At 31.7% G+C, this 27,159-nt stretch overlaps 1 protein-coding gene across 1 annotated transcript in view; it reads right to left on the bottom strand.

Annotated features, from left to right (window-relative positions):
- The window catches only part of Kif21a (kinesin family member 21A), a gene marked incomplete at its 5' end in the record, with an annotated part of 61,958 nt that overhangs the window by 30,888 nt on the left and 3,911 nt on the right, over positions 1–27,159 (bottom strand). The window contains 11 exons of the mRNA XM_048802440.1: positions 2,900–3,007; positions 4,104–4,303; positions 4,814–5,002; positions 5,551–5,668; positions 6,070–6,160; positions 10,993–11,031; positions 16,319–16,522; positions 21,516–21,579; positions 21,942–22,131; positions 22,549–22,744; positions 26,200–26,315. Of these exons, the coding sequence (XP_048658397.1) occupies positions 2,900–3,007; positions 4,104–4,303; positions 4,814–5,002; positions 5,551–5,668; positions 6,070–6,160; positions 10,993–11,031; positions 16,319–16,522; positions 21,516–21,579; positions 21,942–22,131; positions 22,549–22,744; positions 26,200–26,315 (1,515 nt within the window). The remainder of the gene's footprint in view (positions 1–2,899; positions 3,008–4,103; positions 4,304–4,813; positions 5,003–5,550; positions 5,669–6,069; positions 6,161–10,992; positions 11,032–16,318; positions 16,523–21,515; positions 21,580–21,941; positions 22,132–22,548; positions 22,745–26,199; positions 26,316–27,159) is intronic.

A 27,159-nucleotide genomic window follows, 5' to 3' on the forward strand; every position in this document is an offset into this window, starting at 1 on the left:
ATTATTATGAGTAAAATAAGTGAACAATAAACATGTTTTAAGTACTTTAGGTAATAAAGATAATTAGCAATGTGTTTCTAGGTACTTTAGACAATAAAGGTAACTAATTATAGATTAAGCTATTCTATATATAATTTAGGAAAGAATTCTGGCCCTAAAAAAGAACATAGATACCAGTTCTGGTTCTATCATTTATTCAACTCTGTGATCACTGGCAAAGCTTAGGAATTGGACTTGATTAAATGCATCCCTTCTAACACTTATAATCTCTTCTATAACAAACCCCCTCATGTTTATATCTCAATTCCAAACAGATCATTCACTTCATGTTTATGTATATGTTTTTCTCCTCAGAGGAGAATTCTTTGAGAAAAAGGATTCTATCTCATCACTACGACATTCACCTTGCCTACCATAATAACTGACATAGAAGCAAAGTTTTTAAATATTTTTAGAGCTGGGGATGTGGCTCAGTGGTAGATCGCTTGCCTAGCATGTGCAAGCTCTGGTTTCAATCAGTATTACAGAAAAAATTTTTTAAATGTATAAACTATCAAAAGCTAAAATTAACATATAGTTTGGAACTTATTTCTACATTAAATTTTTCCCTATTAAAAACCAAATCTCAAGACTATTCATATTTTTGCATTTTTACATAGACTATAACACTTGGATCTTTCTAAATGATGAAAGATGAAGATGATAAGGCATAATTTAGAAAGTGGTTCAACATGCACACAAAGCAACAAATAAGTAGGAGAGGAAGTCTATGTGATTAGCCAGCCTCATTTCTTTATAACAGAATACAGACATCATATTGTAATGGTTACTTCAAATTTTCCATCCCAGGAGATAACTGTTTGATATTTATACTTCATCTCAAATGAATTGATAATATATTGATAATTCATCTCAAATGAATTAGTAATAAAGAGATAGATGGCATATCTTGTAAGAAAATTATTATTGTCATCTGGAAGTTTTCAATAAAACCAAAATAAATAGCTAAAAAGTTGGAAACAACTCAAATGTCCAACAACTGGTGAATGGATGGAAAAAAAATGTACTATATCCGTATAGCCATGAAAAGGAATTTGAAGTATAGCTACATGCTACAACACGATGAACCTTGAAAATATCATGCTAAGTGAAATAAACCAGACACAAAAGACCACGTATGGAGCTGGAGAGGTAGCTCTACAGTAGAGCACCTGCCTAACATGGGTGAGGCCCAGGATTCAATCCTCACTTCCGGAAGAAAGGGGGAGGGTTACATATGGTAGGATTCCATTTATATGAAATATGCAGAATAGGCAAATTCATAAAGATAAAAAGTAAATTAGTGGTTGTCAGGGCCTAAGGGCAATGAGGAGTGACTGCTAATGGATATGGGATTTCTTTCTGAAGTAACAAAATGTCCTGGAATTAGTGGTAATTACTGTACAATTTTGTGAATATACTAAAAACTTGAATTGTACACTTTCAAATGATTTTTATGATATGTGAATTATATCTCTAAGTAAATTGTAGAAAAAAATAGACAATATGTTAGAATATACTTTTACTTGATTTCAGTAGGAACAAATTCTATTAACAAAATCTAAAGTGCCCAGGAATTGAGTCTGACAAATACAATGATTATTAAAATGTTGCTATACTGGGGAAAAAAGGAAATAAATATAGCCATAAATATGAGTCGTCTGACTAAAATATCAACTTTTCTATGTCATAACTCTTTCCACTCTATCTTCTTAAGTTTTCTCTTTCAATACTAAAATAGGTTTCCATTTTCTAAATATGCTGTATAACCTTATTTGTTTCCCAGGGAGGATTCAAATAAAAGCAAGAATAAAGGAGCAATGGGAAGGGGCTCTTCTTGTAAGAAAAAAAAATCATAAATATAATTTTTTATTCTAAAGAAATAATGATATTACCAAAGGTTTGAAAAGAAGAAGAAAGAATCAACCATGATCTATAAACGTAACACAACTACAGTTAGAATGTTGATATGTATCCTACAAATTTTTTCCCTCATTGCAATCAAGCATATATATGTATATATTAAATACTGTATTACACTTAATATTAAATTATAATCTTCTTTCCTATAACTATATTGTTTCCAAATCCTGATTTTTAATGGATGAATAATAATCCGTTAAACATCTATTAATCATTCCCTCCATTGCGAAGCAAACATTGCTGTTTTAACTTTTTTCACAATTGCAAATAATTCTAAAGTGAAGGCTTTAACAAATGTTTATTTTTCTGACTTTAGATATCTTTTTGTAATCTGAATTCATGAGAGTAGAATTCTTGAGTCAAAGTTTATGAAAATTTTTACAGTTCACAGGAGAGCCTGTTTTGGTGAGAAATGGTTATTATTCCAGAAACACATGCAGAATCACTGGTGACCAGACTGTCCTTAGAACATCCTGAAATTGCTAACCTATGTAATATTGAAACCAGCTCTTTGATCTTTTCCTGGAGATAACCTGTCATTCTTTGCCATTTACTTTTCTTTTTTAAATATTTTTTAGATGTTGATGAACCTTTATTTTATTCATTTATTCATATGCAGCACTGAGAATCAAACCCAGTGCCTCATACATGCTAAGCAAGTGCTCTAACAGTGAGCCACAACCCCAGCCCTGCCATTTACTTCTATCTCAACATTATCTCATTCTATAAGAAATAATCCTCAAATAAAACTTATAATATTTTTCATAAGTTTTTGTATTGAATTATTATAATACACATATGATAATAAATGTAATTTTACAAAGTGAATGTTTAGTGTTTTTAATCTACACTTACTAAAGTTAGAAATATTTCTTCTATTAAACAATCTTGTTCAACACAGAATATTCTTATATATTAACAGTTAAAGTTGACTCACATCTCTTTTACGTTGATCCTTTTTCAATTGAGCAATCTCTCTGTTTCTTCTAGATTCTGTCAGCCTGGCTTTCTCTTGTTCTTCTTTCATTTGTTTCATTAGGCGAACCTAAAATTAGGGATATACATCTCTTGGAATTATTCTCTCACGACATTCACTAAATCAATACATGTATGGAAATAAGTTCCCAAAATTCTGAATACACAACATGGAAACACATGGGTTTATGCTTCACACTTAAGAAAGTCAGTTCTTATTTTTGTAGGATAAATACATTTCTAAACATTCCTGCCAAGTTGCTTAGTGCTCTATGCTTTCCATATTCAATGTTCAGTTGTTCTGTAACCTAACTGAGATGTTGATACTTATTCTCAGTAGACAAGTAACCGTGAACAAGTTACTTTAATTTTCTCATCTATGAAGTGGAAATACTACTTCATAAGAACTGGACTAATGTGAGAATTCAATGAGTTAATAGTTGGTGATGTTCATAAGAGGGTCTAGTGAATAAGTAACACCTAAAATTTTTCAGCTATTGTTGTTGGTATTACCAACTGTACAACATTATGATCTAACTACTTCCTAAATAATTTTAATGTGAACTATTTTAAGGAAACTACACTGATTTTCAGACCAGACTTTATGAATAATCAATCCTATAAACCAAACAGATGAAAGATCAGGATTCACAGTCCCTTTGGTCAGGTGAAGAAAATGTGTACTTTTCCATATATGAGACTCATGAACATCAAATTCAAGACAGTTGTTTTCTCTTGGGCAATGGGGAACATGATTAGGAAGGGATGAACAAGAGGCATGTTGTCTATCTGTTCAAATATTTTGAACTAGATTATAGATATCATGTTTAATATTTTGAACTAGATAGTGGATATCATGTTTATTATGGTATTAAGTTTTCTGCATGTCTGAAATATTTTGCTTTTTGTTTACCTCGTACAAGAGGTTTATGAGAAATATGCAAAGTCTGCAAAGCTATGTTGACCCACATGATTTTCAGTTACTCTGGAGAAGGCTTTGATGAGGTACAACTATTGAAAACAAATTCTAATTGCTAAAGGAAAGTGCAACATTTGTAAGATTGGTTTACTTTTTATTGAATATGAAAAGAACCACAACAATTTCTTTGTCCCAAGTGACATAAGCATCCTTAAGATCAAACTTTAATGGAAAACATAATCAATACCTTTGTTTTTTTCATTTCCATCACATCCTGTTGCAATTTCTTCAACTGCTTTTCATACTGAGACTGATTTTTAAGCAACCTTGCATGTTCTTTTTGAGCTGTCTGAAGTCTCTGCAGTTCTTTATTCATAGCTTGTAGTTTCTTTTCATATTCAGACTTAACTTTTTTTGCCTTTTCTTCTGAGTAAGATTCCACTGAGCCTAAATCACCAAAGGATATTTGTATTTGTTTTTGTGAGTCATGCTTTATTTCAGACTTACAACTTATAACCCTAGGGAAGAGTTACCTCCCAAACACCCACATCTCAAGAAAACAGGGCATTTTCTATCGTCTACTTTTTTTTTAATCTACTCAATCTGTTTAACAATTATTGAAATAATATTTTTAAATTTCTCAATATTGAATCAAGATATTAAAATAATTTACCACACTTTGAATAAAATAATTAAACACCCTATGCAGATATCATCATGAAAAATAAAAATAAATAACAGTTTTTAACATAATGAGAAACATAACAAAGAAATGGTTGTAGGTAAAATACAATTTTTAAGTTAAAAAAATACAAATTTGACTTGCAAAAAATACAACAAACTTTGACTTGCACAAACTTTGACTTGTGAATTATAATTTTTTCTTCTAAAGTATAAGACTATAAATAACCATTCTGATGATTTTCTTTTTTCATCTGCATCAAATATACTTCTTACCTAAGTTTTGAAGTACTTGGTCTCTTTCAAGCTGAGTATCCCGGATTTTATGTTGTAGCATCATTAGCTTCTCTTCATACTGCCTTTTTAGCGTCTGCAGTCTTTTCTGGCTATTTTCTAGCTCATCAATCAGTTTTTGCTTAATTGCAATTTCACATGTAATGTTTGCTAAGTCTGCTTGATAATTGGCTATTTAAAAAAAGAAGAAAATAAAAATACTGGGAATAGGAAAAAATATAATTCTACCTATCAAACAAGAATGTAAAAACCATCATCTACTTGTAGGAATTCATTTGGCAGCTATAAGGAAATTTCTTAAATTAACCAAAATCTAAAAATGCGGAAGAAAGGGCTGAGGTTGTGGCTCAGAGGTACAGCGCTTGCCTAGCATGTGTGAGGCACTGGGTTCAATCCTCAGCACCACATAAAATAAAAAATAAAAATATGTGTCCACCTGTAACTAACAAATAAATATTAAAAAAATAAAAAGGCGAACAAGATAGTGTATTCATATTGGTCAGGACAATAGATACTATCTATACTAAAGAATAGAAGACACAATGACCAAATCCAATCAGGAAAGGAACTCATTTGCTCAGCCTTGGAGTGTGTATGTAGGTCAGCAGTCATAAAAGCCGCTTTCATCTAGGATGAAATAGAGACTGGGAAGAGTTTTCTATCCTAATTTAAATAACTACCCAAACAGAATTGCTGCCCTCGTACTAAAGGGCAAGTACCTTTTTCATCTGATTCAGAATCTGATTCATCAGAGCTTTCACCCCCTTCAATGTCATCTTCCTCCTCTTCCTCCTCCTCTTCCTCATCCTCATGATCACTCACTTCTTGACTCTCTTCCTGAAATGTGATTTGTGACCATTAAAAGTACAACACTGGCATAGCAAACTGATTGCCTCATTAATAGAAACGGCTTGAATACAATGTACAGAAGCACAAAAAAAAAAAAAGTCACTTTCATCAGCTCAAAAACCATCCCAAGATTTAAAAGTTATTATATAATAATTTTGTCTTTAATCAAGAAGTACTTTATCTCTCATAGTTTTCTATCTCCACACACATAGAATACTTTCACAACAGGCCAGGTTGAGAGTTGTCAATGACTTAGAACTCACACTTCTAAAGAAAAAAAGTCCTCAACACATGACAACCACTTCCTTTTCTACACACAAATAAGTATCAGCAACAAGAACAACCTCATCTGGGTATTACAATTTACAAGTTAATTCTTCCAAACTTACTACTTCTAAATCATTGCTTTCTCTTTCTGAAACACCCTTCTCTTCTTTCTTCTCCTGATCAGTGTCTGTGTTATCTTCTTTACCAGCCACACTAAAAAAAGGAACATTAGGGTGTAGTGTTAAAGTTCAAAACAAAATTGTTCACTTTTTCTCTCAATTTTTTTAATTATCATTTGTGAAAATGCACTAAAAAAGTTGGTCATTTGACTTAGCAAAGCTATCCTGTCTAATGCTTCAGAGAAAACTAGAAATCACTATTCACATCATTACAGGAGAGCTCATTTTCTAGAAACATTGATAAACAGATTATATCCTAAAGTATAAGATCTTATGAGATACTAAAATCTAGTCATAATAACTACCTATTAACTATAATGAACAAGGCAATTTAAATTCACAAGAAAGCAAAACACACATTTTGTTTTCTGGTCTGAATATATAAAACTTTTTCCCCCAAAATACAAAGCTATGAAAACTACACTTTTGTCAATGTCCTAATAAATTTGAGAATAAATTTAAAGACTTAAAATAAGTTTGTTGACAGTGTGTTAGTCTATGCTAGCTATATCCATCAGAGTATTCAGGTCTTTTAGGTCATTTCCACAGGACAGGGCTGTTATCACAGAATGGTTCTTTGCATATCAAAACTAGTTCGGGTTTCCGCAACAAGATTCCACATACAATAGGAAGCCCTCATTTTTCAGTGATCTAGTACCTACAGCCATTACTACACAATAGTGTCACATAATGTTTATAGCTGAACTAATTCAGTGGTCCTAGGAGAAGATATAAGACTGTGTTGAGCAAAGTTTTGCACATCCAAACTACTCTGATACTTTTTAGGGTTAGCAACCATGATCAAGTATGGATAGAAGTTATACTTCAGTTCACTAGACTTATACATTTAATCAAGTTAAATAATATTAAGAAAATGAACAGTAAATGAATTTATATGGTTGCTTCTACAGTAACAGTTTTAAATCATTAAGAATAAAGAGAATACTTGCATAAGCCAGTGTTCTCCAAATAATATTCCTCTAAAAAGAGCTTTTAAATTTTATCAGAATAGCTTCATAACAGCTTAATTTTTTTCAGATATTGTGCTAGATTGAATAATTTCCCTGCTACATGTACTGATTTTTGGACTATAGGCAAAACAAAAACAGTTTCATTTAGACCCTGTTATTATTTATTTAATTCAAAAGCTTAACCCTAGGTTCTTATCCCACAGATATTTCTGTACTCAGAACCATAGAAATATAAATATTTTCACCTTATAAATACTTTTCTGAGTTCATCATATATGTTCACTTGTGTGAGTTTTTTATTTGATGTCTTTCTTTCCCAATAGAATGACAGTCTCATGAAGGCAAAGAGGATGTGTGGCTCAGCTCTATATTCCCAGTACCCAGAAAGAGCACACAATAAATGTACTGAAGTATTGCTAAATAAGTCAATCCCTATGACTTTTCATGAGCACCTCTGTTTTAATAAGCCTATGTGTCTCACACTCTAGTTAAGTTGGAATAGAATGGTAAGGTTTGAAAACTGCACTTAGATGCATGGAAGACAGCACATCTCTGGAGTAAGAAAAAAAGTGCCAGTAAGAATAGCAGAAAAGGAATCTTAACTAGAGTCAAGTAAGTTGTTCACGGGTTTTGCTGAGTGTTATTAGAGAAAAATGAATTTGAAGAAACTTAGAAATCACCCAGAAAGAACCTTTCTGTCAAACAAGAAACAATTTTATGTGATATATTGAATACCTCTTTAGGTTGCTTATAATATACTAGGACTGCTGGTTACCACCATCATGCAGTTCAAGCTAAAAATCTAAAAGGAAATCACCCACCCCTCCATCCAACCATATTAAAAAGTCAGCAAAGTGGACTCAAATACTGTCATACTTGAAGTTTGTGACCAAGGCTTAGAGCTAGCAAAGGAGAACATGTTAGTAAGACATATGCCTCAGGTCTCCCTACCCCACCCCATGCAATATCACTATATCACCCACAACAATTGCAGCTTACAATTTTTCTTATTGTTGGTTCCTTCATTAGTTCAAGATCCATCCCAAAACCCTGTTTGCTCAGTTTGTAACCATAGGACCATTTTATTCCAAATATTTGATTGAATACACACTCCTGCTCTCCCCAAGTCACCAATATCCTGCTTAATAACTGTTATCTTTCACATATATATTAAATAATGAATTATAAGTTGTTTATGCCATTCTGATGCAGAAAAAAGAGCTGTCCTGATTTTACATGATTAATTCACCATTACAAATCACTTTGAAGAATTCAGGTTTTAAAATATAAGTTTTTCCTCATTTCCGTTTCAGAAGTTTTGTCGCTGATATACAGAAATGCCTTTGATTTATGTGTGTTGATTTTATATCCTGCCACTTTGCTGAATTCATTTATTAGTTCTAGTAGTTTTTTTGTAGACCCTTTTGGGTCTTCTAGGTATAGAATCATGTCATCTGCAAATAGTGATAATTTAAGTTCTTCCTTTCCTATTTTGATGCCTTTAATTTCTTTCGTCTGTCTAATTGCTCTGGCCAGTGTTTCGAGAACTATATTGAATAGAAGTGGTGATAGAGGGCATCCCTGTCTTGTTCCAGATTTTAGGGGGAATGCCTTCAATTTTTCTCCATTCAGAATGATGCTAGCCTGAGGCTTAGCATAGATAGCTTTTACAATGTCGAGGTAAGTTCCTGTTATCCCTAGTTTTTCTAATGTTTTGAACATAAAGGGATGCTGTACTTTGTCGAATGCTTTTTCTGCATCTATTGAGATGATCATATGGTTCGTATTTTTAAGTCTATTGATGTGGTGAATAACATTTATTGATTTCCGTATATTGAACCAGCCTTGCATCCCAGGGATGAATCCTACTTGATCATGGTGCACAATTTTTTTGATGTGCCTTTGTATCCGATTCGCCAGAATTTTATTGAGGATTTTTGCATCTAGGTTCATCAGAGATATTGGTCTGTAGTTTTCTTTCTTTGAGGTGTCTTTGTCTGGTTTCGGAATTTCGGTTTGGGAGTTCATAACCAACTTGAATCTAATGTATGAAATATGATATGTCAAGAGCTTTATAATGTTTTGAACAACCAATAAAAAAATAAAAAAAATAAAAGAAAAAAAAAGAAAAAAAATAAAATCATTCTGCTGGAATAAAATAAAATAAAATATAAGTTGATACTTAAAATTATTATACTCAAATATTCAAGTTTTTCTCAACAAATTTGCACTTCACATAGAATCAGAATCTTGGGAGCTAGAAGTAAAATTAGTAATGAACCCATTCATTTGGTAAATAAAAAAGAAACTGTGGCCTGGGGAGGTTAATGCCCTACAGGAAACTAAAACCAAGTGTTCTGACTCCCAGGCCAGTATTCTAGAAGCTTTCACTCAAAGCTCAGCTCACAGACCTGAAGCACGTGCATCACTAAGACCTTTTTAATATGCTGAATACAAGGCTCCACCTCAATCTTACTGAGTCAGAATCTTTATTTTTTTATCAAAATCCCCAGAGATATGTATTTATGGTTGAGAAATACTGTCTACCAAACTGCATAGCTTTTGATATCCTTCAAGGATCACATTAAAGTTGCAAGTAAACTATTTGCTAAGTACGTTTAAAGGATATTTTCAAGGTGGTAAAATGCTTCCACACATAACTTTAATGTTGCATCTTATTTCACCTTTTAAAAATAAAAGAAATTTCACAATTTTAATACTTTTATTTAATTCTAATGATAAATGTTATCCTAAATATATAATAATTCAGTGAGTTCTAGTGTGATCTACAGTCAATTAGAATTACATTCTAATTGTAGAAAACTTAAAGAAATTATAGACTAATGAAATATAAATTTAGAAATTTTAGAATACTTATAATGTATAGAATATAATTATGGAATATATATTATAAAATAATTTCAAGAAAATAAAGTTTTTAAGATAGGGATAGTTAGGGTGAAATATTCATTTAGTTGCACAGTAAAAATTCTCAAGTTCTTATCTTAAATAAGAAATAAATTTCTAAAGTGGTGTTTCTAAAATAATTAAATATTATTTTGAAAGTAGTTTATTTTCTTAATCAATTTGGATATATAACCTGGAGATCTGTTTAGAAAATCTACGAAGATAAGTACTAATAAGAAGTAAAATACTACTTGATCCTTATTTAAGTAATCATAATTCAAATTTTCATAATCCAACTTCAAGTAATCATAATCATAATGCAAATTTTCATTAAAGTTCAGCAATAAGCTTCTCCCTTTCTCAGATTCCGAACAGAAATAAGGAATCTATCCTGATTTTGATACTCACTTCCTAATACATTTTAAAAGCAAATTTTTGTTTTCTAGTTCAACCTTAAGAAAACCTCACAAATCTTATCTATAGTAAGGCCACAGTTTCCTTTTGCTTTTGTTGTCATGTTTTCTAACAGATTACACCAAATAAGGAAGAAAAGAGAAAGAGGACCACCCATGTGCATCGAAGTGCTACACCAAAAATTCCTGCCCAATCAATAATTACCACTCTGCTCACACGTTTCTGAAAGATACAAAATTACTGGCTTTTTTAAAAAAATAAATCCAGTGGTAGGGTATTGCTCATTTTTGTACTATAAAAGTTAAGTCATCATCATAATTATGACAGTTTATTCTAAAAATCCATAAAATTACCTGGATTTTAATTTAAGTAACTAGTGAAGTTTTTATTCTTAAAAATGTACCTTAAAAATGTTTTGGGTACCTTTGTTGTTTCTGTAAAAATCATCAATATTTTTAGGAGTATACAATTAATCTAGTCTGAAGCAATCTACAAATCTATAACACATTTCCTTGTTAATGGCAACTAAGTATTTAAACAACATTTTAATAAAAAACCTGGGAAATATTCCAACCTTCTTTCTTCTCGATTGCTTTCCTCAAGTTTCTGTAGCCTTCAAAATCACGAGGCACAGTATTGGAAGGCCAAGCCAATGAAGGACAAACCAGACAGTAAAAAGCGAAAGTGATAAGAAGGTAAAAATGATACATGAGCTTGAAGACTTTAAAATAAATTTTAAAAGATATCATCAAAGGACAATACACAGTAAAAAGGCAATACATTTTGTATGAATAAAAAATAAGCAGAAAATCAAGTAGCATTTTATCTAGGAAGAATAAACAGAGACTATCAGTTGAAATTATTCAGTAGTAAAATGTACAGTCTCAATTTATCTAAATTGATAAGTAGTATGAGTATGTAGATGCCGTTGCTTTTAAATTTTGAAATGGATCAATTTTCTCAATTTCCCCCCACAAAAAAAGCCCACTTTCAATGAGATAGTCTCTTTCTTTTAAATCTTTACAAAAGACCATTTAATGGCATCATTAAAAATCTTCACAAAGTAATGCCTTTATACCAGAATATGAAAATACTAATACTACATACTAGAATGCTACTTTTAAAAACTTGTTTTTTGTTTTAATATACTACATGTGAACATCACTAAATCTAAATTTTAAAATTCTCTATCAAAATTATACATGAAATGGTATACAGGCAAATGAATATGGTTGTTATGATATCAGTGAAAAACTATAATTTTATTAATTGAAAATAAAGTCTCATAACATTGGGATTAAGGATTTTACTGTACTATCATAAACTACCTACCAAAAGGGCATACCTAAGGCAAAGTGGAAATAAAATGGAAACTATAGTGCTTTCCATTAGTAAGTTTTTTAAGCAAAATGTATAAGAAAAAACATAAATTTGTAGATATAGACTTTGAAATATAACTCAAGGAATATTTCATACACAATCTTGCAGGGAAGGCACTATACTCAATGGAATATACTATATTTCATTATTTGTCATGTAGACAAAAAGTAGGTGCTAGGCTCTATTTAAGAATATAGCAATCTGAATGTAGTGCATTTCTGCCCAGAATTCCAAAATGATTCTTTGTTATCATCAATATTTAAAAATGAAGAGATTGAGCTTGGGGTAGGTATGATTTATTTCATTAAGCCAGTTCTTCTCATTTAAATTTTATCCTGTGTATGCTTGCATTTAATTTTTAATTTTTTGGTCTGTGATTTTTTTTTAACAATCAACATATACTGCTACTACAAGATAAGACTAGCAATCTTTCTAAAAGGAAAAGAAAAAAGTCTAGAATGATATTAACCAGGGATCAAATGGTTGAGTAGAACAGTTAGAAAAAGGAAAGTAAGCCATCATATAAGAAATCTGTGTGCTTTTAGAGTTTCAACCCAACACCACTAAATATGAATATAGTGCAGTCTGAAGGATGAGAGAAGTTTTCATTTTATTGCAAGTCATTTAAAGCTAGATATCCAAAAACATGGAACTAAATGTGTGAATGGTAATTTTTTATATACACAAAATTTTAAGTCTAAACTAGGCTTATACTGATGATAATGAGCTACAATGGCTAAAAAGATATGGTTCTCTAATTATAAGCCCAAATTTCCTACTCCAATATAAAGAATTTTTGTTTACCTTACAAAAGAGAACTATATTAAAATGTATAGACTGCATGAACCAAAAAGCAGATCAATTTTAAATGTCTCTCCAATTTGGCCTTTAAAAAACATTGCAATCAATATTTCAAAAAGACAGTGAAGAGGCAGAGATAAACTGATAATCCAACACCTTCTCCATATCTTAGAGGAGTTCAGTTTCTATTTTATTTGGTGCAAATACAATGCTGAAAGAGAAATTTTGCCAACAATTCTAACATTTACACAAGTGAAAAATGGGTAACATTGTCTATGCAATCATTCAGAGGCAAATAACCTAGTTAACAGCGCATCTATGAGCCTTGTTAGTCCCCTGTTTTTTTCTACATAAACCCCTGGTTTCTTTTTAGGTCCACAAAAACAAGGCCAAAGAATTAGAAGTGCACTTAAAACCCCACATATTAACTATCAGTTTCAGCTCTGGTAAGAATGATAACAGAAGAGGATATCTGCCTTTGTGTAGATCAATTAATTTTTGGCATCCTCCTTGAATACAAATTCAGCTTCTCACATAAAAATGCCACTCTTCCTACTAACTTTTACATTGTCAGAGAACTCGCAGCTACTAAAACCAAACCAGCAACACAAAACAGTAAATTCAAAGACAAGAACTTCTAAACAACATGCAGATCCAATGGTAAGCAGCTGTGACAGCCATGACAGCTCAGAACTGTCTATGCCAAAGCTCAAGCCCCAGACAGGTTTAGGAATTCTCAGCTGAAGGAGGATTAAAACATCCTCCCTACTTTGCTTGGTTTTCTTCTTCACTAGGCTCCACTGTCTGAAATTTCACTGGATTAATGTGTCCTCTCTTATCAACCATTTTCCCAGTATGAATTCTTTTAGTCAGCTTTGCTCCTGGGTTTGAATTCAAGGAGATGAGAAGAGAAAACCAGATGATTTTGAAATGTGGAGCACTTCTGGATAGGGCAGAATGATGTGAGAACTAGTGTGCACAAGAGAATGGACTGAGGCAGCAAGGGTACATAGGGAATCAGGAAAAATGAACAAGTAAAGCAGAAATTCACATTTTTCCCCCAAAGGCTGGCCTATACCCAAGACAGGGAAAGATTTTTTTTCTATTTTTGCTTTTTCCTGCTCCCATCTGAATTGCTCTTACCACACTACAAATTGGTCAAAAATTATTTCATACGAATATACCGAATACCATGCATTTATAAAAATTAGTCCCAACTTCTGAACAATTAATTTATCATTAAACTATCTGTGCAAATTGAAGCAGAGCCCAAATTTTGCAGTGTACTCTTTTGTAGACAAAATGGATGAACATGAGGTCTACAATGCAAATGATCCCAAATCAATAAATCCATGCAGGATCTATGGCCTCCAAGAAGCTCCAGAGGAAGACTAAACACTAGCTTTAGCACAGCTGCAATTATTCTGAACACTCTGGGGCTCTTGGCTCATTGTGTGTTTGTTTTGTTTCAATCCTTTGGCTAAAATGAGAGCTGATCAATGTTTTAAAATAGGAATTTATGTTACATACATCTAAAAGTTACTGAGATCTAAGAGTGATGAATGAAATGCTTTATCAACCTGAGTAAAATAATTGGTTTTCATTTTCAATCCATAACATTTGTCTACAGTGTAGTAAGACAACTTTCATTAAATTCTATAAATTTGTATATGTAATAATATGAATTCATAAAATTTATCTCCAGATAAATCTTCTATTTTCACAAATTATAAGAGTGTCACACTTATGTAAACATGGTCTATAAAGCACTCGGTAAGATAATAAATTTTAGGAAATATTAATTTGCTTTTCTCATTTTAAGTTTTCTTATCTGGCTTATTCTTTTGACTCACAAACATTTTATCTCCAATTATACCCCTATTTGTTAGGAAATAACTTATTTTCCTCATTTAGGTTTTATATTTAAATCCAGTCCTTCAGTGAGTTTATAATTATCAACACCTACTGTTTTCTTTATCATAAGAATTATTTTTACAAACTAACATACTTACTGAATTGTAATTGTTCAGCTTGAAGTAACTGCTATTTAATTTAAATTTTGCTTACCTTACAATGGATAGGAGTTCCAAAATAAAGAAACAAGGACATATCTTATTACTAAAGTATTTTCCCATTAGTAAAGTTTATCAGTCAAAAGTGCTTATTCCCATGCTTTATCACAAAACAACCTTAACCAGAGATATTGATTTTGAGTACATATCACCCACTATAAAAATATAAAAACCAGCATTTTTATTGGGATTCCTGTTTTTCACTATTCATAGTCACAAGCTATTAAAGCAATATCTCTTAACTTCAAAGGAAAAGGCTCATGACCTTGAAAAGTACACACTTGTTCAAACTTACTTACTTATTATTCATAAATACAAACTACCTTGGGTTTAAAAACAAGTCAAACCTTTTGACATTTTGACCACCTACAGATTGGATTTTACAAGTAAATGAAAAGTCATATGCCTAAGTCTCATGTTCATTCAAGTAGAATATTGAGTAACACTAGTTTCAATAATCCTATGATCATTATTACAGTTTTAATTGCCTTCCACAAGGGGAGAAGTAATCATTATATATTTCTTAATTCTGCCATAATCAGTCATCCATGAAAAGCACCTATTAAGCCATTAGTATCTTAAGATTCAATGCCTCCTAACCATAAAAGTGCAACTCCTTGCATTAATTATTTTAATCATTCTTTTTTAATACAAAAACAAAGCAGACTTAATCTGAAGAGTTTAAACTTCCTATAACTTTGTTCAAAGAAGAAATGCCTGGGTGCCTAAATAAAATTTCTAAATAAACTGAGCAAAGCAACAAATAGAATTGTATCAATGATAATTCTATAAAGCTCTCCCCCGTAAAAAAACATGTGGCAAATGAAATGGTCTTCGCCTGCTTTTGAATATCTAGCCCAAAATGATTAAATGTGACTGGCATGTTCAAAATATATTCACATTATTATCCATATTGACTGCACTATAGAATCAATGTGTGAACATATAAAAGAATTTGTGAGTACTATGAGAATTTAACCATTCACACACTATGAGTAGTCAAATTTTTATTTTATTCCTCTTCTTTACATGCAGTTGATTTCAGAGAGAAATGTCATGATGCAAAGAAGAAAAGGCCTAGAACAGTGGTGAAAAGCTGAGTAACTCCTTGTTGGAAGATTCAGACAGCCTGATATAGCATGGATAATGTTCACATGATCAAATTAGAAGCCCTGCAGAAAATACTTAAAAGACCAAATGACATTAAATGACATTTTGATGGATTAGTTTAGCCTTTAGTTAAACTAATCTAGACAGATATTAGAATATCCATGAGACTACTTAATTGTATTAGGAAACGGGGAAAAAAATGAAACACTGAATTGTAATGGTACAGTGAGCTTTGCAGAAAAGCAAAATGAATGGAATGCAAAAGCAGCTATTTGAAAATAAAAAAATTCTAATAGTAACATTATCTTGTCACAGTCTAAATAAAAATTCATTAACATACTGTTAAAATTAAATTTATTTTCCTTACATATAAGTAGAGATAATCCATTAATAAGTGTATAATTATCATTGTCAGCTAATTTAAATTGTTTCTTTAATATGGGAAAATACTTACTGTGTATACTCATTGCAATCACAAATTAAAATATCCTGAAAAGAAAAACAGGTATTCACATAACAGTGATTTTATAATACTACCTTTTTTTCTTCCTCTTTTCTTTCCTTTTCAGCTTCTCCAAATCTTTCTTAGCTAGATCTATAATTTCAATAGTTTCTTTGTCTGAAGATAATATAGTGGGAGAGAAAGCTGATGATCCACTGAAATATGGAGATCTTGATGTGGCTCTTGTCAAGTTTTTTCGAAGGTTCTCATTCACTGCTTCACTTTCTAATAATTTTGCCCTAACAAAAATATACTTAAATAAGGAACATGTTTTATTATAGTAAAACATATATAACATAAAATGTACCACCCCAACCATTTCTAAGTGTGCAGTTCTGCAACACCAAGCACATCCCTACCGTATGCAACTGTGGCCACCAACCAGCTCCAGAACTTTTTCATCCTCTCATACCAAAACTCTGTACCCATCAAACATTAACTCTCTCTTTCCCACCTTCTCTAGCCCCTGGCAACCAACCATTTACTTTTTTTCTATAAATTTGACTGCTTTAGAAATAAATAGGGAAAATTTTAAATAAGTTGTTTTGCATGCTAAAAATAATTCTGAAATTAATTTCAACATTGCTATAAGGTTGTTGAAGGTTTAGTTTTACAAAATAATTGTGCTTACAAATATTAATACTTAAGACATTTTAAAATTCCAACTGAATAAGTATAAATATCAATCTCAAATCACACTCTTCAGTGCTCAAAATAACTCTATACTTTCAGAAGCCAGTGGTAATTACTTGAATTCTGGCTTTACAAACTCATTATTTAAATTTAAAATATAGAAGCAGCATGGACCCCACAGTCTCAGTTGCTCATTCATCATATAATAATAGCACTTCCAAAACCTTACAAAGAATATTCAGTCAAATTTGCCCCTAACTGGTAGACTGACATCTGGTTCTGAATGTGGCGTGGGAAAAATGGTATCTCCAAGGAAACCCGAGTTTGATAATTGAAAACATGCTTTTGTCTGCTCAGGCATCCTAGTAACAACGGGAGTAATATACATACTGGCAGCAGTAAGTGAAAACACAGAATAATAAGATCCTAAAAGATCCTGAACTCTTAAAAAAAAGGATTCAGAGAGAACTCTAAGCCAATACCTTTACATGTATTGATTTAAACCATCAAGAACACAATTGTCTACTTCAATACAATAGAATTTCAAGGTTAATTTGGCACAATAGTGAGAAGAACATACTGCCTACCCCTGCCTTAACGCTATATTATTAAGCACATTTGCTTTACTCATATTTTTTTCAGAAGAAAATGCAAGATTATTTGCAATCTTTAAGCTCTGAAAGGAACAGTCAGCTCAGTGTTCTTTCACTACTAAAATTATTTATGATATTCTTGAAACCAGCTAGAAACAGAGTATACATATATCAGTGAACATATGTTTCACATCATTGTCCCACACATTTTTTAAGAACATTTTTTTGTTGTTTAATATATCTGGTGTCATGTAGGAGTAGAACAACAATTTTAGCATATTTAAGTGGTTAAATAGTGGTAGGGGTATAACCCAGTGGTACAGTGTGTGCTTAGCATGCATAAGGCCCTGGTTTCTATCCAGGACCAAAAAAAAAAAAAAAAGTTTTTAATTAAATTTTAAAATAAATGGTTAAATATCTATATATAAAGATTTCAAAGTTATTTTGAAGAAAATTCTGAATATAATACTGTTAATATTTTTTAATCAAGAAAGCAAGTACAAAAAATGTGCTGTGAATGGATAATTATGATTGTAATGCATTCCACTATTGTCTTGTATGTAATAAAAAAAAAAGACTCAGGTTAACTTTGGAAAAGCAAAATCAAGATTTATGATTATCAAACAACAGAAAACTACAAGCAATATTTTATGCTTTCCTAGATTTTCAATGTAGCACAAGGCCTGGATCCATATTAATGAATGCTAAGAATGAAAAACAATAAATCAGCAAAAAAATAATGACTTGTATATGAATTGTTTTGATTATTATGTGATGAAAGATGACTTGTGTTTTGTTGGGTTTTGCCTGATTTTAAAAGCTTGCATTGGTAGGGGCATATTCAATGCTTCTTTGGTTCTGGTGCTGCTGATAAACACTGAAAATGTTAGGGCTCACTTCCATAAACCCCAGACTACATTAACAGAAGCCACTTTTTGTACAGGCTATAGAGGGAACATATCTCTCTCTTTCCCCCTCCTTTTTCTTTCTCTCTCTTCCCACTCAGCTACCCTCACACTTGTTGCTTCCCACATTTCCTTTAATAGGAGATTAGACAATGATTCATGAGAGGAAGTAGACAGACATCCTTGAAAAGGGGCAGACAGGGTTTGCATCTCAGCTGCACTCCCTGGATCTTGGGCCATCAGTCTCTAAAAGCCCCTCTCTCCCCTTGATAAAATGGAGATAAAGGTAGATACTTTTCCTAGGATTGTTATGAGAATCTATGACATAATGAATCTAAAACTAGCCTTACTAATACTCTATTTAACAAATAATAAGAATTTATCAAAACTTTGGAAACAGTAATGATTTAGTAATAGGGGACTTAAAAACTCAATCACTATCACATGATAGTACTATATGGAGCCACATAAAAACAATTTCAGGAAAATAATTAATAACATTTGCTCATAATATCGTATCACATTTAAAAAAACAGAATAACACAGAGTAGCATATAAATTCTGACATTAATTTTATTAAAATATTGAAAAACTACTGAAGATATATACCAAAATATTAACATTAGTTCTTGGAATGGTGAGAATATGAGTAATTTTATCTTTTTATATTTTCCTACAGGTTCAAAAATCTCTACAAAAAATTTAATAACTCAAAAATACAAGGATTTAAAAAATAACATGATAGGCTGGGGCTGGGGCTCAGTAGTATAGTGCTCACCTAGCACACGCAAGGCCCTGGGTTTGATCTTCAGTGCCACATAAAAAATAAATAAATAAAATCAAGGTATTGTGTCCAACTATGACAAATAAATAAATAAATAACATGACATGACATGACATGGAAACTTATTTATAGATAACTACTATTATTTTATGATACAATGATAAGACTTAAAATAGAAATATTCCCAAGGGGCAATAGATCAATATAAATTTTCATGAAGTTTAAGCAGCTGTGAATAAAAGTCTTCATGAGACCAAGTTTTTGACAGAAATACGGATTGAAGTAGAATTTAGAAGGCAAAAACAGAATGTGAGAACTTGGACCTGAACAATAATAAAATTAGACCTTTACAATACCTTTCAATTTAAAAACCTTTAGATGTTTTTCTTTGATTTGAGCCCATAATAATTCTGTGAGGATAGCAGGTATTATGTCATTATTACAGATGAACAAAGTAAAGTGCAGAGATGTTAGGTAACTTGGCCAAGGTCATACACCTTATTAATAAATAAAATCTTAAATTTTAATCCAGGTAATCCAATTTGAATTCAAGTTTAACTTAAGCTTATCCCATATGTAAATTATTTTACATAGTAAATTATAATGCTGGGATTCTAGAAGATTACTCTCCAGGGTTGGGACACATCTAATTAAAGAGCCATCAAAGTTGGAAACCTGAAACAAGGTATTAACCTATACCAGGAAAGATCTGATCAACCCTTGAACTCAGGGCTCATGAGTCACATCTGTTCTCAAAATGGATTAAGAACTGGATTTAAAATCTTGAAGAAGGAAGAGGCTATATGCTGCTTTCAGCCACTAAAAGGAGTAGAAATGACTCAGGCAGTTTTCGAGGAAATAGAGATACTAGTCATGTCATTTGTTCAATAATGAGATCAAGCCTAGTACAACCTTAGAATAACAGGGTGGAGAAGAAGAAATAGACTACAAGAAGCAGAACATGCAATCAGCCCTAACAACTGTCCAGCACCAAGGAAACAAAGAGCTAAGGAGAAGCACTGATGGAAGAGGATCTTCAGAAATTTACAAAGATACCAGTTGTGTTTCAAGGAATGGTAAAGATAGGGTCTTCAAAATGAAAAAATGTTGGTCAAAGAATGAATTTTGAGCAGTAGCTATGGAAAAGCACAGTCAATGAAAGGTAGAAAATGCCAAGTCCAGTTTAACTTCTGAGCAGGACACAAGGCCCCAAAGTCCTCTGCCAAACAGAAAGTAAAAATTATATATATACACTCACACACATAAAATAAAAGTTATATTTATTTGAATAACTATCTATTGCCACATTAGGATATCTTCTCGTTTGGTTTTGATTTTTAAAACATTTAGGGGATCTGTCGTGCCCTATGGAGCCAGAAACAGAGGAGGCAATATTTATCACAATACCTCTAGAATAGCAAGAAGAAGAGAGGGGAAAGAGAAGACAAATGCAAGATGGGGACAAGTTAGGGCAGCTGCAAAAGATGATCTCCTCCTACCTGGTTACTTGATATGTAACCAAGGGAGATTTGAACTTAGATGCTTCCACATGGAGCTGACTAGAGTTTTACTTCAAGGGAAAATAGTTCAGTCATCAGGGCAAACCATGGAACCTAAAATCTTATGGAAAAATAATTAATTAATGTCCCTGACCTCCTTTTCCACCCTTATTTCCCCAATCTGGGTTTCTGGTCTTCTCAACATTCCCACACCATGCTTGGGTATCTTTTTTCTAAATTCTGTCATTCTATTTACTATGTGTTACTATTAGTATATGATGCCCTACCTAAACTGTTTATGTCATGGCATGGCATTGGTATATATATGTGAGCATGTACTCTACAACGCATGACATGTGAATGAATGTACCAAAGAGAAGCAGGCATAATTGATAGACAGGTAATGATTCACTCATATAAGAATGGCTAAAGAAGAGGGAACAAGACTAATAGAAAATTCAAAAATCTGGAGGTGACTTTGTAGACACTGATATTATGGAGAAAGAAGCATAGTCAGGAAAGACACCAAAGACAGCTTTATCAACATCTTTTATGCCTGTACTATATATCAGGTTAGGTAAGCAACCAGTGAAGGGAATAACAATAAGAATAGGAGGATAATATGGGAAGAGAGATGAGGACAGTAGCTTGAAATATGACATTGTGGGAAAGGCAAGTACCTAGTCCTCTAAGGTTAATATGTCCAAAGGGCTGAAATTTACCATGAACAGCTGCTGTACAATAAGCCAACAAATAGATATACCATAATATTGTAAAATCCAGTACCAACATGTGCATTATGCTTAGAAAAACTATACCTGAGATCTTCAATTTCTTTGATATAGCTATGAATCATATTACTGATCTCTTCATTTCCTTCACCTGCAAAATAAAATATGAAATTAAAATTTTATTTTAAATAAAGTTGTTTTTTTTTTTTCTGGTCAACAAAACAGGAGGGAAAAAAAGTTTGACGATAAAGCAACAGTAATGTAAAGCACAATTCTAAAGCAAATTTTCTATCCTAATTTAGATGAGCAGACCATAAGATAACATGATGCAAAGGACATATTTTGTTTGTAGAAGAATTTATTATTTTTTAAAATGAGGTATTTAACTTAAAATCACAGATTAGATACACACCATTTGGTATTTCTACTTCAACTACTCTAGGTAATTAACACAATGTTCCCTGCCATCCAGAAGTTAATCCCTCATTCATCCCTCTACACGCAAAGGCATACCTGCTCTGGCAAGAACTTGGTTGGCCTGATCACTAACAAGCTGTGTGATTCTTGACCTTAATGCATCAACCGTCTCTTGCATGGCTTTTATTCTTACACGCAGGTTGTTATTTTCAGTCTGTAGCATAGCATTCTCATGAAACATGTCATTGATGCTTTCCACACCCTCCTCGTCAATTATCCTTTTACCCTGGGAAAAAATATACATTTTCTTGTTTGTTGAGGAGCCTTAAATACACAAGAGTTTTGTTTAACTCCAGAACTGTACAATTCTATAACCAAGAGCTCTTTATCTTAGCAGCCCCAAGGCAAAAGATCCTTTCCCCTCTGCTACAACCCTTCATGGTGCATTAGTCACACACACACACACAAAAAAAAAAAAAAAAAACTGATTGGATAAGAAGTATTTTGAACAAATGGTTGGTTAGATTAGACCGAACATCATTAATACCAACCACAAGGAAAAGTAGCGAGTCCTACTTCTAGATACCTCCACTGTGAATCCAGAGTCATATCACAAAAAGCAAACCATCACAAAATGGCGTCCCTGTATACACACAAGCCAGCCCCAGATGTATCACAAAATGGAAGAACCCCATTTGCTTACCGTCTTATATTCCATGAGCTCCATCTGAAGTCGTGTGATCTCACTACGGAGAGCATTGATTTGCTGACTAGCTCTGTCCTGATTAACCATCACCTTGTTCTTGATATTTCTAGCCCGATTGGCATATTTCAGAGTGTTTAAGGTTTCCATAAAATCTCTGTCTGAAGGGCTGACACATGCTATCATGATTGTTTGACTGAAAGTTACAAATAGTAATTAGGTTTACATATAAAAGCAAATAAAATGCTGATATATTTATTTTTAAATAGTTTCTTTTCTTTGAAATACTAAAGGATTGATGCTACTAACTTAAAAATAAAATCAAGTTTAAAAGCCCCCATGCTTTAAAGCCATATTTAATCTTTAAAGGAAAAGATTTTGGTTTTTAGGTAATACTGGGGAAAATTAATTTGTATTATTCTTCTTTGACCCACATGCTTTGAGAAAGTACAAACACATGCATTTGTTTCTCACTTCTGTACAGAAACTTTCAGAAGCAATACGGGCAATAAGCTAACATTAATCTATCTACAAATATTAATAAGTTGAATATCAAAATAATTTTATTAATATGTCAATATTTTTGAAATTTCTTCCTTTTATTTGATCACTGATATCTTGACTTTTGAGTCAGCAAATAATTTTACACAACATTTAATCACACAAAAAGATAATATTATATCCTTATGTTTCACAGTATAATATATCTTTTGTGATTGAATGATCAAAGTTCCATAGTTTCCAACCAGATTATATTAGGGGAAAAAATGGAAAATATTACACTAGAAACATTAGTTTATGGTCATGATAAATTGCTTAGCTAACCAAAACATGGTCTAGTGAAATGCTTAGCCTGCCACAGCTATTTTTTCTGTCAATGAAACAAAAGGAGGTTCTGTTAGGCACTTGTATTTTCTAACTAAACAATGGATAGGAACTGTAGTTAAAGATCTAATTCACCTGTCCTGGTAGAAATCAGTGCCTTTCAATTCTAATCTGTAGCCTCCTAATATACAACACAATATTTGTACCATATTAGGTCATTAATAATTGTGGTGTGCATGTCTACCTAATATTTATTGCAGATAAGTTAGATGAAATAACTCCTGCCTCTCTCTCTTCTGATGAAGATAAAGTAATCAAATAAAAGGGAGGTTTTATGGATGTTAATTAGAACTCAAAGTATGGTTCCTAGTCCAGTGCCATTCTGCTATTTATTATTTTTCCACAATAAATACAGAAATTAAGAATAAGCATTTTAGAAACTTAACACTTGAACTTTCTGTAATCAATCCTGTAATCAATGAACTCATCTCACTGAATAGAGTGCAAACCAGTTTAAGTGTTTTCAAACTCACATGGTGAGTCATAAATGGGGTAAACAGTGCAGTCATGCACAATATTTATTAATCCACCACTAAATGGGGAGGGGTGAGGGACTTGCCCTTCACAAATATTTTGAGAAGCACTAAGATCTTGAAAAGTTTGATAAGAATGACAAAAATCAGGAATGTGAGGAACTGGCTAAAATCAATTGTATAGGGAAAAGTTGATATATTAAGCAAAACCAAAAGACACAAATTTCAAAACTGATTTTATTTAGGAAAAACTCAAAGAAAACTTTAAAGCTATTTATTTCTAAAGTTCAAACAATAATTTCAATTTTGTTTTAAAGGAAATGATATCATTTAAACATGCTATATTATATATGTCATATATTAATTTATAGTACACATCTGGAAGAAAATATATCACAATGTTAGCAGTGGTTACTTCTAGGCAACAGAAATATAGCTGATTTTTATCCATAATTTATATTTTTCTGTATATTCTAGAATCTTTGGTATAAACTTGTAATGCTAAACATTATAAATATGTAAAAGTCACTGGTGTTTAAAAAAATTGTAAGACACATAATTATTAACATAAATATATGAAGCTTATTTCCAATAAAAACACCTTGATTAAAATTTTCTTTTATTTGTATAAGCTTTAAAAAATGAAGATATTTTGCTTTCTGAAATTTAAATTAAGCACAATGCTTTTCAACTAGAAATTCAATCCTACCATTTTAAAGCAGAAATTGAGGCACACTAAAAGTAAAATTAGAAGGGTTCATCTCCCCAGACACATTACCATTCATTAAGGAAACAGGTGACGTCTGAGACTATTTGGCTATAGCCTGTCTAAAACTCAACAGGAATTCAAGATCTGCAGTAAAAAAATTTTAGAGTGCTTAAAGAGCAAGCAACCTTTCAAAGGAAGCAAAGTACTCAAAAGTATATATACTTGGAAAGTCATTTAACATCTCTGCTTTTTTTTTAAGTTAAGAAATAAATACAACAAATTACCACAATTTTTAAAAACTAGAAAAATGTGCATTTGGTTTAAAACAAAAATTTCTGTATAGTTATAATAAAAAATTTTGATCAGATTAATACTGAAATTCGGACTGAAAATGTACAACACTAAAAAGAAATATGCAACATGGATGCAAAACTGTGTCCACACATAGGATATACTATAAAAGAAATGACTTAAGACAATGCCAATATTACATAAAAGGAAAAAAATATAAAAATGCTGTTTATTTCTATAAAAACCTTTTTTCTAAAACAAACTGATCTCAAATCAAATACATTTAACATTATCCAAAATTCTTTGAATAATCGTTGTTCATAAAGAAAGTTTGAAGTTTAATTACCAGATTATTGTAGAGTATCTAATGATTTTTTTTCAGTAACTGAATCATTAGACCATCAAAACCACTGTAAAGGGCTGGGGATGTGGCTCAAGTGGTAGAGTGCTCGCCTGGCATGCGGGGCGCTGGGTTCAATCCTCAGCACCACATAAAAATAAAATAAAGATGTTGTGTCCACCAAAAAGTAAAAAATTAATATTTAAAAAAAATTCTCTCTCTCTCTCTCTCTCTCTCTCTCTCTTAAAAAAAAAAAAAACACTGTAAAATAGATTTGCTGTGCTTGTTTATCATTGCCTGAATTATACTATGATTGCCTTAAATGCAAAAATATTTCCAGTTGGGAAGTCAAAGTGTTGACATTTACAAGTGGAATGCTTTACCAAAAGGATGTGCTTAGTTAATGAACCATGTCAGAATGCAAAGGATTGGAAAGTTGAGAACCAGTAAACAATTCTATATTTCCTACAGTGGACATTTAAAAATTTTTTTCTGTATATAAAAAAAGTTTGAGTTTTGAGGAGATTCTTCAATAATATGTTCAACAAAAATACTCAAGAGTATTTAAAGATAACACTTAATTTTTAAACAAAATTTTATTTATTTTATTTACCATCTACTGTGTGCTAGGTACTTAAAACAGAAACAATGGTATAGTAGAAACAGCTCATATTGTAAACTTTGCTTACAAATTAAATGACTGATAAATTACTCAACCTCTCTGGATTTTAATTTCCTTATCTATAAATAGGAATAATAATCCCTTAAGGAATGTTATAAGGCTTATATGAAATAATAACATAATGACTCTCGCTTGTTACTTAACTACTAGTTTATTGTCCTGTTAATTTGCTTTATAATAAAAGAAGTTATTATAAATCACATTATAGATTTACTAAAAAATAACAAATAATTAAAATTTAGTAATATAGAAGATAGTCATTTATGCATACCTATTACCCCCAAGAGAATCCTGCAATAATCTTGTCAGCTTAGAATCTCTATAAGGGACATGGGTGGCCCTCTTGCTCTTGTCTCCCAATGCACTTATTACATTGCCAAGTGCCAACTAAAAGAGAAAGGAGAAAATCACATATGTTTACTAATTATAACACTTTTAAATAAAGAATGACTATAGAAAATAAAATGGAGACATGACAAATATGAGAACATCTGTTTTACATTTGTATTTTCAAGTACATATAAAGTAAACTTCAAAGTTTTCTATATTAAGTACTAATCACTGATAATATTCAAAATATATAAGTATTACTTTTCATATACATATAAATATTACCATAAAATATTAATTCATGTTGTAAATTCTTCTCAACTCAATTAAGAAACAAAATGTTTAGTTAGTAAACAGTCCTGTGAAACTTTCTTGTTGCAATATAGACTCCTTATGTGGCTAAAATATACTTTAACTACAATAAAAGTATCAGTATGATTTTTCTGAATTAGAAATTCATGTAAAAGTAAAACTACCCTTAGAAATAACAATGAAACTATATGCTATGCATTCATTTTTTAAAAAATAATATGAATAATGAGTCAAATTGCTGAAGTCTACAGTTACTCCTGCCACCCATACTGTTTTTCCTACTGTCTATGAGCTAGCATTTACAGGATAAGCATTATCTAAACCTGGCCACACTAGCCTTCAGTAATACAAATATCTATAACTATGTCGTTGCTATGACCAAAACATACAGTGAGGGGCATCAGGATTGTACTGTGTCTTGATCCTCCTTTTCTAGACAGGCTAGTTATAGTCTTAAGCACTGGTCACAATGAAACTATCAGATATGTCTCAACATGCCTCAACAGCCTAAACAGGAAAGCAGAGCAATGACTTTATCTTTCCCTGACAACCCACATGTAAATACCAACATAATTTTATCTCCTAAGAA

Source organism: Marmota marmota, unplaced genomic scaffold, assembly GCF_001458135.2.
Source record: "Marmota marmota marmota unplaced genomic scaffold, marMar, whole genome shotgun sequence".
Taxonomy (NCBI): Eukaryota; Metazoa; Chordata; class Mammalia; order Rodentia; family Sciuridae; genus Marmota; species Marmota marmota.